General features: G+C 36.7%; 1 protein-coding gene across 1 annotated transcript in view; it reads right to left on the bottom strand.

Annotated features, from left to right (window-relative positions):
• DNAH12 (dynein axonemal heavy chain 12) overlaps positions 1-15,306 on the bottom strand; it is a 160,522-nt gene that overhangs the window by 79,875 nt on the left and 65,341 nt on the right. Inside the window, exons 32-38 of the mRNA XM_081160004.1 lie at positions 13,397-13,506; positions 10,090-10,273; positions 9,817-9,957; positions 7,160-7,243; positions 6,471-6,659; positions 5,277-5,396; positions 3,030-3,218 (exon numbers count right to left, since the gene is read on the bottom strand). Of these exons, the coding sequence (XP_081016130.1) occupies positions 3,030-3,218; positions 5,277-5,396; positions 6,471-6,659; positions 7,160-7,243; positions 9,817-9,957; positions 10,090-10,273; positions 13,397-13,506 (1,017 nt within the window). The remainder of the gene's footprint in view (positions 1-3,029; positions 3,219-5,276; positions 5,397-6,470; positions 6,660-7,159; positions 7,244-9,816; positions 9,958-10,089; positions 10,274-13,396; positions 13,507-15,306) is intronic.

Raw genomic sequence — 15,306 nt, 5'->3', positions numbered from 1 at the left:
GCACTAGTGGCAGCCTGCATTGGCTCACAGCTTGGCCTCTCCTGGACAACGCCAAGCCCAACACAAGTAGCAGCCAACTATGGTTTGCTGTGTAGCTCATGCTGGGTGGCCCTGGGTAAGGCACTGGCAGAGGCTGACTGTGCACCTCTCCAGAGGCCCCAGAGACAGTGCATCTGGTGGTCAGACTTGACCACGCTGGATTACAACCCTACCACATCCACGAGTGACACTCAAGGGGCGCACTTGATGAACACCAAAGCTCCACTGAAGTAAATCCTGCTCCATAGGGGTGTCTCCAGCACAGCAGCTCTTTGGCTGTAGTTGCAGCTGGTCCTCAAAGCCGATTGGCCTGAGGGTCAATTCCTCTCAGGGACGCCAACAGCAACCAAGGCTCAACTACAACAGGACAGTGCACACAGCCCACACAGGGAAGCACCTAGAAGGCCCAGCTCAGGTGACTGGGGAGGCTGAGCCACTGGACCCTACAGGACTACACAAAGCCACTCTACAAATTCCAGGAGACGTAGCAGCTCTACCTAATACATAGAAACAAACACCTGGAAGCAGCCAAAATGTGGAGGCAAAGAAACATGTCACAAAGGAAAGAACAGAAGAAATCTCTAGAAGAGGAACTAAATGAAATAGATCCAAGCAAGCTAACAGATACAGAGTTCAGAATTTTGTTTATAAGGATGTTTAAGCATACTATTAGGGAAATAACTGAGAAAATCAATAACATAATAAAGTACCAATTTGAAATGAAGGCTACAGAAATTGAAATGAAGAACAATTTACATGGAATCAATAGTAGAGTAGAGGACGCTGAGAATCAAATCAGAAATTTGGAACATAAGGAAACAAAAAACACCCAACCAGAAGAGCAAAAAGAAAAAGAACCCAGAAATATGAAAATAGCATAAGGAGGCTCTGGGACAACTTCAAGAGGCCCAACATTTGTATTTTTGGGGTGCCAGAAGGGGAAGAAAGAGGCCAAGGAATTGAAAACCTATTTGAAAAAATAATTACAGAAAACTTCCCCTACCTGGGGAAAGAAATAGACTTACAAGTCCAGGAAGCACAGAGGGTCCCAAACAAGAGGAACCCAAAGAGGCCCACAGCAAGACACATCATCAGTAAAATGCCAAAGGTTAAAGACAAAGAGAGAATCTTAAAAGCAGCAAGAGAAAAGCAGTTAGTTACCTATAAGGGAGCACCCATACGACTGTCATCTGATTTCTTAACAGAAACTTTGCAGGCCAGAAGGGAGTGGCAAGAAATATTCAAAGTGATGAAAAACATGGAACTACAACCAAGATTGCTCTACCCAGCAAAGCTATCATTTAGAATTGAAGGTCAAATAAAGAGCTTCACAGATAAGAAAAAGCTAAAGGAGTTCATCACCACCAGACCAGCACTACAGGAAAAGTTGAAGAGTCTTTTTTAAGAAGAAGATAATGAACGAAAGAATCTGACGAACTAAATAGATCCAGAGACATTGATGCATGCAACAGACGATCATATTTCAGAGGAAAGAGGAAAGGGGAGTGGAGGGTGGGAAGAGATTAACCAAAGAAGTTATATGCATAACTCACGGACACAGTTAATAACGGGGTCAAGGCCTGGGGAGGGGGTAGGAGCAAAGTGGAGGGGGTCAATTGGGGGGGAAAAATTGGACACCTTAATACTCTCAACAATAAAGATAAATTTAAAAAAAATTAAAAATAGAACTACCATATGACCCAGCAGTCCCATTCTGGGTATTTATTCAAAGAAATCTAAAACACTAAATCCAAAACACACATGCAACCCTATGTTCATTGCAGCATTATTTACAATAGCCAAGATATGGAGGCAACCTCAGTATCATCAACAGATGAATGGATAAAGAAGGGGTGGAACATATATACAATGAAATATTACTCAGCCATAAAAAAGAATGAAATCTTGCCATTTGCAAAAACATAGACTTAGAGGATATTATGCTCATTTAATAAATCAGAGTGAAAAAGACAAATACCACATGATTTCACTTATATGTGAATTCTAAAAAGCAAAACAGAAACAAACTCAGAGATACAGAAAACAAACTGATGGTTGCCAGATGGGAGTAGGTTAGGGAGCTGGGTGAAAAGGGTGAAGGAATTAAGAATTACAAATTGGTAGTTACAAAATAGTCACAGGGATGTAAAATACAGCTTAGGGAATATAGTCAATAATATTGTTATAACTATGTATGGTGTCAGGTGGGTGCAAGACCTATTGGAGGGATCATTTTGTAAGTTATATAATCACTATGCTGTACACCTGAATCTAATATAATATTGAATGTTAACTGTAATTGAAAGAAAACCAGCAGTCTCACTTTCCCGCTATCATTTTCTCCTTTCCAGCAGCAACTACCTTTAGCTCTTTACGCTGGATATTTTGGTATTTACCCCCAATTCTTAAAGAATATGCTTGCATTATTACCTTTTGTTTGTTTTTTTAGTTTTAGAAATCATTTTATTGACTTCTCACTATGACTAATGACGATGAGACTCTTTCTGATCATATTCTTAAAATTCTGTGTTAGCATGGTTTTGGGGAAAGATTTCTGTACTGGCAGTCAGGAACACTGGGTTAAACTCCTGACTCTTCTGGCCATTTGTCTTTCTAGGTGTGTTTCTTAACCTATAAACCTTGAGATTTAGGTAAAATTGTAACTAAGGCTATACCCAGATCTTATGACCTTGTTAAGCAAAATTTGCATGAATCAAATGATTATTCAAATGGTTACTGTTTAAAATAATCTTTTTGTAAATTCTTTTTAAAGTGGAGAAAATATATTTAATTTAAATCTGAAATTATAGACTATTCTTAAAGCAAGTTTATCTGTCTGTCCATGTTATAGGAGAAGAAACTAAAGAGAAAGAACTAAAACTCTAACCACAAGATTCAAAATAACTCTAAAATTGGAACCTAGGAGTTTTACCTGCTGACCCAAGACTTTATGGTTTGTAGCTTATCATAACAATCATTTTATATCATACCTCATACATGTAATCGTAGACCAAGCCTTTTTCATCAAAGTGGCATTCCCATTTACCCACAGAATCAGGCACTGGGTTGCTTTCACTTTTTCCCATTACGATTGATCGTAGGAAAGCATCAAAAAAAATGCGACCATTTGTATCACAACTTCCTCCAATGGACCAAATCAAAGAAAATATAAAGCAAGCCTGTTGGTAAAAAAAGTAAACAAAAAATAACAGTATGGTGATTGCAGAGGGAAGAGGGGTGGAGGAGGTAGAAGAAGGGAAAGGGAGCATAAATGGTGATGGAAGGAGACGTGACTTGATGGAAGGAGACGTGACTTGGGATGGTAAACATACAATGCAATATACAGATGATGTATTGTAGAACTGGGTGCCTGAAACCTGTATAATTTTATTAACCAATGTCACTCCAATAAATTCAATTAAAAATATTTTAAACTATTTAAAAGAGATTTGTAAAAAATTAATTACAATTCAACATATTAAGGCCTGGTTAACTTGGAAAAGGCCAGATTTATAAATGAAGTCTATTGGAACACAGCTAAATCACATAAAGTGTCATTTCTCTGGCAATAGTGATCTCAATTTAAAATGCCCATGCCAAATGATCTAGCAATTTTTTCTCTTTTAGGACTTTATCCTGAAATTTTTTTCCAATTGTTAAAACAATGTATGTACATGAAAATTCACTGCAGCACTGTTTGTGGTAGAAAAAGATTAGAAGGAACCCAAATGTTCTTCAAAAGAGGTCTGCGTAATTGGGTTATGCTACATACACTGGAATACATGCAGCTGTTAAAAAAGAAGGTAACTCTACTTATGTGGAATGATCTCTAAGATATATTGTGAGAAAAGATACAAATAAGTATGTGTGGTATGCTAACATGTATAAAAATTTATACATATGAGAGCATGCATGAAATACCTCTAGCAGGCTACCTCTAGCATGCTCTCATATGTAAAAATTTATACATATGAGAGCATGCATGAAATACCTCTAGCAGGCACTGGTAATAGTAGTTGCCCTGAGAGTGCTGGGGGACTGGTAGGGATGGAAAACCTACTTTTTCTTTTCATATTTTACTCTAGGCACATGCTTTATCTAGTTTTAAAAATCTATAAAATATATTTTAAGAGTAAATTTTCAACCAGGTATAGATCTGTATTAGTCTAAAAATGATTCTGAACCATTAAAATAATTTTGGGAGTTTAGGTTTTACCAGCAGAATGAAAAATTTCAGGAAATATATAATATGAAGTTTACATAGGCAAACTATTCCTAGGATACTTTTATTTTATAGAAAGGTAACACTGATAATGTATGGAAGAATATTAAAGATTAGTTCTGTGAAAGGCAGTTCCAAACTTAGGGAGAAAAGGGGATACAAATAAATTATATTTCAAACATGTCTGTTCAATTTCTTCAAAAGTGGAGGAAAATAAAGACAAAGGGGTAGGGGAAAGAAAGAGATCATGGCTAACAGGGAACCCTGGAATGTGAAATGTCTGAGGTAATTTTCTATGGCAACAAGATGAAAGGGAAACAATGGGAGGAAGCTGCTATTGCCAGAGTAGAAGAGAAGGCAGGCTGAGTAGAGGAGATCAAGACTTTCAGGAGTCAGGTGGGAGATGGGAAAGCAACATACACCAGGGAAGAGAGCAAAACAGCTCTTTCCTTTGGCTCCCTCAGAGTCATGTTCTCTGGCCTGCTCTGACTTCTATTCATTAGCCAACCTGGACGACTGACTCCTCCCTACCCATGGTCTATGGATTCTGCCAGCAATGCTCCACCCGACTGGCTGTACGCCTGCTCCTTGTCTTTTGTAGCCAGCTTCTTGCAGTCTACATACTGGTTTAACCATCACTGGTTAAAATCAATTCACCTAAAGTCCATATTGGATTAATATTAAATCACATTATTTACAAAATTATGATATTTTATCAATAACAGGGTAGATTTAGTTCCTTCTGACATATTTTACTTTCTTTAAAGTGTTTTTAAAAACAAAATGCACAATGTCGGAAAAGGAGTGATATTGAAATTAAATAGACAGATAATACATCTCTCAAATATTTTAAGTCAGAATACCAGCTCAGGGCAACTTTAATGTCTTCAGCTATTCTTTCAGTGCTCACCAAAAAACAGCTCTAGATCTTGCAATGTCTTTCTCAGTACAAGTATCATTTGTCAGAGGCATATTTTATTCTGTAATTACAAACCACATTAAGAGTAAAACCAACCATAATCCAAACACGAATGTGCTTGCTTGTAGGATCATTTTCTACCACGTCACAGAGGAGTACTTCAAAGAGGCGTGTGAGAGATACAACCACATTGCTTTCGCTTGTAGGAATCAATTCCTGCAAAGTGAAAAAAATATGATACTTCTCTTTCATCTTATTTGAAAAATTAAAGAAGATAAATATTTTAAAAACTGATAAAAACATACATGGTTTTCATGAGGTGTTTGTAACTTTTAAACTTAAAGAATTTAAACTGTATTCATGATAATACATCTCTCAAATATTTTGGTTTAGCATATTATACAATTGTACATAACATATTCTGAATTCTCTAAGAAATAAAAACTAGTTACGGTAAGAGAATAAACAATGTTTTAGGGATAGCGGAAATAAAGTCTCTAACAGCCATTCATTCATTTATTTATTCAACAAACACTTATGAAAAACATACTATGCCTATATACCAAGCTAGGAGATATGGAAATAAAACACACATTATCAGAAAAGGAGTGATATTGAAATTAAATAGACAGAAATAATATAGGGTGATACTGAAAAGGCAGAGGAAGTACCAGGATGGGGGGAGGCTACTAGAGTACTTGGGATAAACAATTAGCCCAGACCCAGGGAGGAAGATAAGGAGGGAAATGGGAGTCACACAGTGGAGGGACGCAGAGTAGAAAGCCAGGTAAATAGAAAGGGAGAGACTTAGAGTTATAAAGCTACAAGACAAGGAATATCCAAAGTCAAAAGAAGATGGAAGAGTAAGGGAAGGTTCTCCCTTACAGCTTCCAGAGGAAGCACAGCTCTGCCAACATTTATTTTCCTCCCTCCCTCCCTCCCTCCCTCCCTCCCTCCCTCCCTCCCTCCCTCCCTCCCTCCCTCCCTCCCTTCTTTTTTCTTTTTATTGAATTTATTAGGCTGACATTGGTTAATAAAATTACATAGGCTTCAAGTGTACAATTCTATAGTATATCACCTGTATGTTGTATTGTGTGTTCACCACCCAAGGTCGAGTCTCTGTCACCGCTTAATCTCCCTCTTCTACTTCCCCTACTGCCCTTTCCCTCTAATAATCACCACACTGTTGTCTGTGTTGATGGGGTTTTTAGGTGTGTGTTTTCTTAATCCCTTCACCTATTTCACCAGCCCCCAAAGAAACTTGAATGGGTCAGAGTATTATTGTATTACCTTGCATTCTTTCTTACGAAACTTTAAAGTGGGCCATATTAACCAGTCAAAAAGTCCTCTCAGAAGAGCCTGATGATCTGGTTCCTGTAAAGGTCCCTTCAGTGACTTCAACCATGAAGACACAATCGGTTCCCAGCCTAACTGTGAGGGTTCCAAATAAATCATGCCGCAGCGGCTTACAGTGGCGGGCTAGAGAAAAAAACACGTTTTCTTTTCCAATGTTGCTTTTATACCAGTAGTACCCGGCAGTTACTACTACTTTACATGACTTATAAGGCCCATCACCATCTGGCTCCTGTCTTTCTTGGGCCTCACATACTATTTGAAGTTATAGTTCCCCAGGCATGTCATGGCTTCAGGTCTTTACATCTTGTCATGATTTGGAATGCCTGGCCCCAACCAGTCTCCCTGGAGAAGTCTTACCCCTCAAACACTCAAACGTTTTCCATGGTCTTCCTCTATCCACCCCCCTCTGAGACACTCCCTCCCTCAATATTCTTAGAGCACTTACATGTAGCTCTATATTGGGATCATTTATTAGCAGGCTTCTCATCCTCCCTAGATGACCATACACTGTGTTTAAGTATTCCTAGTGCCTAACTCATCTTCTGAGACATAATAAAACATACTTATCAAATAAATGAATAAACAAACAAACAAACAACTGCTATATTAAATTATGAACTTACTGAGGCCTGGGAAAGGTCCATTGCTTCAAAGATGAGGCTCATTTGAAGAGACATTTGAATGATTTCTCCACTCATAAGGCAAAGCTAAAAACAATTATTTTTCAAATGTTTATGTAAAAAATTTTCAAACTTCTCAGATGAAAATGTATTCTATTTATAAGACAATGTATATCCTGTGATATGATGTAATAAGTATTAGAGTGAAAGCCAGAAAATCATAATTCTAGGACTAGCTCTGTCAATTACTAGGTAAGCAAATAATAACATCCCTGTGTCTCAGCCTCTTCATCTATAAACAGGGATAATTTCTCTCCCATAGAGTTGGGGGGAGGAGGAGAACTACATGACATACTGCAAAAAGTGTAAAATCCTATATAAATCTCAGTTCTTGTTATTAATAATATTATATGAAATACTTCTGATTTTATAAAGTTGTCAGACCTTTTTATTAATAAAAAAAGATAGGAAAGAATAATATGAACACTCATATCTATCTCCTAGATTTTATCAATGTTAACATTTTGCCATATCTACTTCATCTTTTAAAAAAATTATTTTAAAGAGCAAATCACTGCATTTTGCATTCAAATATGCCAATATTCATCTAAAAATTAAGGTATTTTCTATATCACCACAATATTATGATCACATCTAACAAAATTACCAATGATTCCTTAATATCATCTAATATCATCAACTCACCCAATATTCAAATTTCTCAGTTGTGCCAGAAAAGTCTTTTCAACTGATTTACTGAAACAAAATTCAATCAATGACCATGCATTGTGTCTGTTATGCCCCTTTGGTCTCTTTTAATTGAAAACATTCCTTTTTGATCGAATATGTAAAAGTTGAACTTATCAACTTCTCCCTTTCTGCCAAGCTCCTTTCTTGTCCATTATTATGAAAGCCATTCTGTCTTCTTAATATCTTTGGCTTCTAACTTTAGAATTATCACTAACTGTTAATAATTTTAATAATTATAATTAATTGTTGATATTCCAAGTTAATTTCATTACTAAGTCTTTTAAATTCTTCCTATTTGTTTATTTTTCAGTGTTTCTTCTCTGCTTCTACCATTATAGCTCTAGTTCCAGTTTTGCCCCTATCTAGTTATATGTCAACAACATGGCATTTAACATTTCTAGATCTGCTTCTTATCTGTAACATAAATAAATGGTCTAGACCTGGACTGTCCAATATGTTAACCAGTAATCATATGTGGCTATTTATATTTAATTTTAAGTAATTAAAGTTCAAAAATTTTAAAGTCAGTTCTTTAATTACACTAAGCCACATTTCAAATGCTCAATATGTGAGTAAGTACTCAATAAGCTACATGTGACTAGTGGCTATCTTGTTGGACAGTGCAGATATTTACATCATTGTGGAAAGTTCTATTGCACAGGGCTCGTCCAGAATACTTTTAACTTTCTAACAGATTATTCCAGCAAACTTCTTCTACTTCCTACAAATTTAGGAAGTAGAGTCAGCTTTCTCCTCACATCCTCGTGCTATTTCCCAAATACTTCTGCTCCACCTTCCAATTCAGCCCTTGCTTTTTGACAACCCCTGCTTGCTGCTGTCACTCACCAGCACCAAATCATTCCCCCTTGCTAGCGAGAAAGCCTTTGGTACTTACTTTAATCCCTTCTACTATAATTCTGGCATGATCCAGTGCAAATGCAGGGGAGCATCTCATAAACCTTGGATCCTTGATCACCTTGCCTTCACTTACTTTTCTCCTACTCCACTGCAGCCATCCACTTATATACCTGGGACCTTCTCTCCTAAAACACTACATAATTCTAAAATACTAAATTGTGGTCTATCCATACAGTAGAATACTAACACAGACATAAAAAGAATGGATAAATGAATGAATAAATAAAATGAAACTATAGCAACGTGAATATCACAGATACTATACTGACCAAAAGAAGGAAAACACTAAAGAGTTTAACTCCATTTACATGCAGTTCAAGAACCATCAAAACTAATTTATCACAGAAGTCAGAGTAGTGATTGCCCTGGTAAAGGACATGAGCGAACCTTGTAGGATACAAGAAATTTTACACATCTTTACCTAGGTGATAGTTATATTAGGGTACACTTATGTAAAAAAGTCATAGAATCTAAACTTAAAGTTAGTGCACATCTTATATTCTATGTATGTTATCTCTCAATTAAAATAAATACTAGAAGTCTTCCATTTTCTCGTTCTTTTATATATCTCACAGCTTCTAAGGTAATATACCACATTTAAGCACTGAAGCATTCAATGTTTTCAAAAAGGAATGCGTGTTTTTTTTCTTTTTTTCCTAAAATATTAATTTAAAGTTCTGAAGAAACCATAGGTCTGGAGTTACTTCACAAATGATTATCACCTATTATGTTACTATGCCTTCCTGCTAACATAGTAATTTTAATAAAGTTATGCAACTTGCTGCATCCTTTATTTCAAATATACAATCCTAGGCAATCAGTTGTTGAACTTATAACATTCCTTAAGCAAAGCTTTGCTTTGCTTTTTTAAATTGTGGTAAAAAACATATAACATTAAATTTACCAAGTTAACACTTTTAAGTTTACAGTTCAGTAGTGTTAGTTATATTCACATTGAGTATCTGTTTAGTTTTTAATCATGATAATTTTACCTTTTTATTATCATCCAGTACCGTGTTCATGCTCTCTATCCACAAAGTGTCAATGGGACCATCAAATACAACCCATTTTCGATCAGGTGTTTCTGATAAGGCAAATTCTCTAAAAGTGTTAGCCACAATACCATCAGTCCACTGAGGAGGAAAAAAGGAAGAGTTGGAAAGCTTCCTCTATAAAACTACGAAGTGATAATATGGAAGCATTTCAAATTTATTGGTTTAATGCATGCTGTCAATACAGTTGAGAATGTTTATATTATAGATTACCTCATGAGATACTGGGTCAAACTGTCCAAAAAGTTGGCCCATAGTAATGGATTTGGGGTTTACAGTCCTATAAATGACCTTTTCTTCCTCTCCATAGCCACGCTCATTCATAAGAGTTAGAGTATCGGCCAGCACATGCAGAACTTGTGTCTTAGCAGCAAAAGGCTCTCCTACTAACATAAAACTATTAAGGAAAAGAAGTAATTACACAATAAGATTCCAAAAATAATATTAAATTAAATTATTTGTCTATATAATGATATGTAAAATTTTACCCTATGATAATTACTACATATAATTTTTGAAATTATATAAATTTTTCTCAGACATGAGAAAAATACATTTAACTTCTGAACTGGTTGATCTTGAAATCAAATTCTCTACATTAATACCATTATCTACAAAAGAGAATATAATAAAATCTCTAAATGAAAATGAAACCTTAACAATTGTATACTCTTTAAAAAAATGACTTGGGTCCTTCTGAGGAGAGGAGTAAGAAGGATTCTTTCCTCAAGTCTTTACTTGCTACAGTAATTATTAGTGCTCTTGGTCAAATAGCTCTGAATCTCCTTTCTCCTGCACATAATGGGATTCCTCACTTTTTGTGGAATAGGTGACTAATGAGTAATAAGTGGAAATGATGGGTGTCACTTCCTAGCATGGGATAGATAACTGCCAGAGAGGAACCTTACAGAGTTCTCTCTTTTCCGTCTAGCACAGCAATGACCCACAAAGTTGAGATGGTGGCTGCTCCAACAGCCTGGCACCCTGAGTATTTATGATTAGCAGAACTTCCCTGTTAATCTATGATGGACACAGCATGAAAGAGAAATAAACCTTTATTTTTTAAGTCACTAAAACTTGGGTGCTGATTGTTTCTACAGAATATCCTAGCCCATCCTAGAAGCAGGGAAAGTATTCTTGCTACAATAAAAAAGACTAAAATATGTGACATCAGCTTAGAAGCTAGGTCTTGGGTGGCAAATTAACTGTTATCAGAGGCTAAAAGGCTGGCAATTAATGTTATGCAATGATGAAACATTTGGCAAATTTATTCCTTGAGGTGAACTGGAAGACAGATAACATAACTAATAAAATTATAGTTTTTGGAGAAAATAATAATAAACAGATTATTAGTATGTAATGGCAGTTGATAGCTGCATTTAACAAGGTACTATAAGAAAGAAAGAAGACCAGAAAACAAATAGGCAGTTTGCAAGCAAGAAAGAAAGAGAATAGAAAGAGTCCAGAAATTCAGGAAACCTGCAGGATTGAAAGAGGCAATTTTTTCTCATTCCCAATTTGTAAAAGGTAAATTGAGAAAATCTTTGAACAACAAAGATCTACTCAGCCTGGCATCAAGGATCAAATCAAGGATAGAACCGTTGTATCACTTTATTAAAACCTATGAAAAATTAATATAGTTCCCAGTAATCATTTCAGGAGAATAAAATAGTTCAGGGAAAACAGATTAAGAGTGTAGTCCTCTGAATTAAGCCTGATAGGTTCGAGGATACTACAAGGAAGTTCAGAAAGGCATAAACTTAATAAGGACTGTAGTTGTGGCTCCTGGCACATAGAGCTGCCTGGAATCCAATAGATAAAAAGCTTATTGTTTTTGATAGAGTTTACTGACAAAGAAACCATGAATCTAGGCTAAAACACGTGAATATTCAAGACTTAAAAATGATCCTTGGGGGCCCCGGCCGGGTGGCTCAGTTGGTTGAAACATCTATCCCATACACCAAAAAGGTTGTGGGTTCAACCCCAGTCGGGCACTTATGGGAGGCAACCGATTGATGTTTCTCTCTCCCTCTCTATTATTTTAAAGGCGGAATTTTTAAAAAACAGCCTTTGGTCCTGGCCACTGTGGGATAGATAACTGCCTCTTCCTCTCTCTCTCAAATCAATAAACATATCCTTAAAAAAAAAATGCTTGGGTATTGGATGCATGAAGGTTGATTGTACTAGTATTCCCTCTATTTTTGTTTATGTTTGAAAAATAACAATACAAAGGCAGCTGTTTTTTTAAAATATTTTTATTTTTTTTTAGAGAAAGAGAGCGAAATATCGATGTGAGAACATAACATCAATCTGCTGCCTCCTATGCGCCCCCTACTGGGGATCAAGCCTGCAACCTGGGCATGTACCATGACCAAGAATCGAACCAGCCACCTTTTGGTGCATGGGACGAGGGCCCAACAAACTGAGACACAGTGGCCAGGACCAGGTTGTTTTTTAAAAATCCTGCCTTTAAAATAATCATGATCTTTGAGACCTCAGCTTTCTATAGGCAGGAAGCAGGCTGAGAACATTTCTCAACTCCAAGGACATTTTCTCTACTGTCCCCATGTCACCAGGAAAGAAAATGGAGATGAAAAAAACCACTCAGAAGGTTGAACCAAGGTCAACAGAGAACAGTTAACTGGAAAGCTCCTCTCAGGAAGAATCAAGCAAAAATGAAACCAGGTTTTATGGGGTTTTAAGTTTATACAATTGACGGGGGAGGCTCTCTAAAGAAAAAAGAAAAAAAATATATATATATGTAATTATGAATACAAAATGTGGACAGCCATTTTAATGCCACCCTGTATAATAAATTATGATTCCTTGGGGGGAGGTGGCGGGGAGGTCTACAAGTCAGAGGTTCTGAAGCTTAAACTCCATTAGTTTCACTCAATCTGTCTCTGGAATTGGGGCCCCCACATGCCCAGCTGGGTTTCAGAATTGCTACCAATCAGTGTTGGCTGGGTCTCCTATTCTTCTACTTCTGAATGGGAGTGTTTGCTCCAATAATCCTGTTCTGATAAACCCACTATTGTAATATTGGGTGTGTGAAGGGGCAGGTAACTTGTCTTTCCAGTTTGAAGGTGTCTGGATCAAGAACAGCTTCCAAATTTGATAAAGAAACTACCACGCATCACCTAGATATCCTGAACTCTGAGTCTGGTTCATTGACTAACTGGAATTTTAGGTTGTCTCCCTGGAAAGGAAAGAGTGTATTTTATGTGAATGAAGGAGATTAACATATTTGATGATCTAAAGGGCAAACTGTGTTGGTCATTAGTGTTATGTCACTGACTGAGCACTCCTACCTACCTTGTTGGACGTGTAGCATGAGAAAGAAATAAACCTTTGTTTTTAAGCCACTGGGTTAAAGAATTGGGGGTGAGGAGTGTTTCTGCCCTAGCCACCTAGCATACAAAATTTGCTGAGTCTTTTGATACACAAATTTCGTTGTTTTAATAGTTTAATTTTAAAATAACATCTAACACTGGCAGACAATATTAATCTAGAATCTTACCCATGTCTAACAATCATCATTTCATATGTCTGAATCATTTTTTCTAGAAAAAATTTCACAGGCTGAAGGTTGTGTACTTTGCAGACTTCATGAGCACATTCCAAAAATTCCTAAAATAAAAGAAAAATGGAATACATTTCTATAAAATGGTATTATAAATCATGTCATACATATCTTATAAATGTGAACTTTTTATTTACAAATAAAACTGTACTTTCTTATATTGATAAATTATTTCTTAAAGATTTTTTAATTGAAAGGAGGAATAGAATTAAAATACTTTTAAATTATTAGTATTCCCCATTTAAGTTATTAAAAAATCATAGCACCATAGCATTGGGTCTATGCTACATGAAACAGTTCCTTTTAATAATGTTTTCCAGAATTTTACTTTTGGTTAGGATATAGAAGGAAATGCCAAACAACCCTTTACAGTGTACTAACTAGAAATAAGCAGAGAGGCTAAAAAGCCGTAAGTATTTTAAAGATACAGAAGCACCTTGAATACAAATAAGTCAAAGGAACTAAATCCCAAAAGGGACCAGACTTTCTTAGGTGAATACAAATCAATAGCTAAGTTTGTCCCTGGGGCATTATCAAGTGTGAACACAGACAGCAATGGACTGGGCTTGCTCTAGGTAGGCACAGGGACTTTGCTGAAGCAAGGAGAAACCAACAGAGACTTTAATGGTCACGTGGGCTTGTGTGACAGATTCAAATCTGAAGGAGCCTCAAATGCAAAGCTTTTCCTCCGCACTGCCTATGCTTTTGCTGAGTAAGGCATACAAAGAGAGATTTCCTTACTCTTTGGATATTTATAACCCAAAATTCTGCTAGAGAGAGGGCCCTATAATACAGGGCAATTCTCACTCTAGAGACATGCGAAACCAAAGGTAAACTGAAGTTCAGTAACTGCAACAAAACTCTGACTCAGGTCAACTCCTGATTGATCGGCAGCTCAGTTTAACTACCTGACAAAGGAAAAGACATTGTTTTTCTGCAGGAAAATAATACAATTTTAACCTCTACAGTTATTTTATATACAACTTTAATATGAAATCAAAACTTACAAGTCCTGAGAAATAGCTGATGATCAAGAGAAAAAACAGTAAGCAAACTCACAGATGATCCATATCTCGTAATTAGCAGACAAGAACATTAAGATAAACTTTACAAATGTATAAAAGAGAATACACAGTATGACAGAAAAACAGATGAAAAGATAAAGAATTCAAGCAAAGAAATGGGATCTCTAATGAAACAAAATTAGGCACACTAAAACTGAAATAAAATACCATTGATACCGTTGTAATAATCTGGTTATTATTTAACAGGAAAAGGGTAAAGGGAAGACTAAGTAATATAGGCACACCATTTATACAGCTTTTCCAGGAAGCTGTAGTTAACATTTTCTAAGTCTGTTCTGCGCAGATTGCTGGGAAAAGGGACTGGACAATAGACACATGCCCAATAAGGTCTCAGTGATGTGGGAAGGTGCCTATGGGTCAGTCGCATCTGGAAGGGAGTCAGTGGCCAGAATAGGTGTGGCCACTGCAAGGGCATGAAGCCTGAATATTTAAACCCTGAGACAAAGGGAGTTCGCTCTCTTGGCTCTTGGCCCTCTCCCTTGCTGCTTGCTCCTGACCCCTGTTGTGGGGCTCTCACGCCCTGCATCCACCCATGTGGCCTACAGGCATGTGGACTCCACACAATAGACTAATGGATTTAAACTAGCCTGATGCACTGCCAGACCCAACTCCAGCTGAACGGACACTCTGGAGACTGGCCCTACTTTTGGCTCTGTTGGAACCTCAGCTATACCTTTTCCAGGACTGGTTTAAGGGACATGGAAATTTGAAACCAGAGAAATATAACTCCATGCAAATAAAGCCTTACCAGATATCATTCTC

The sequence above is a fragment of the Miniopterus schreibersii genome (genome assembly GCF_964146895.1).
Source record: "Miniopterus schreibersii genome assembly, chromosome: 15".
Taxonomy (NCBI): Eukaryota; Metazoa; Chordata; class Mammalia; order Chiroptera; family Miniopteridae; genus Miniopterus; species Miniopterus schreibersii.
The sequence above is the reverse complement of the archived record's forward strand: the minus strand, read 5'-3'. Positions and strand labels throughout refer to the sequence as shown.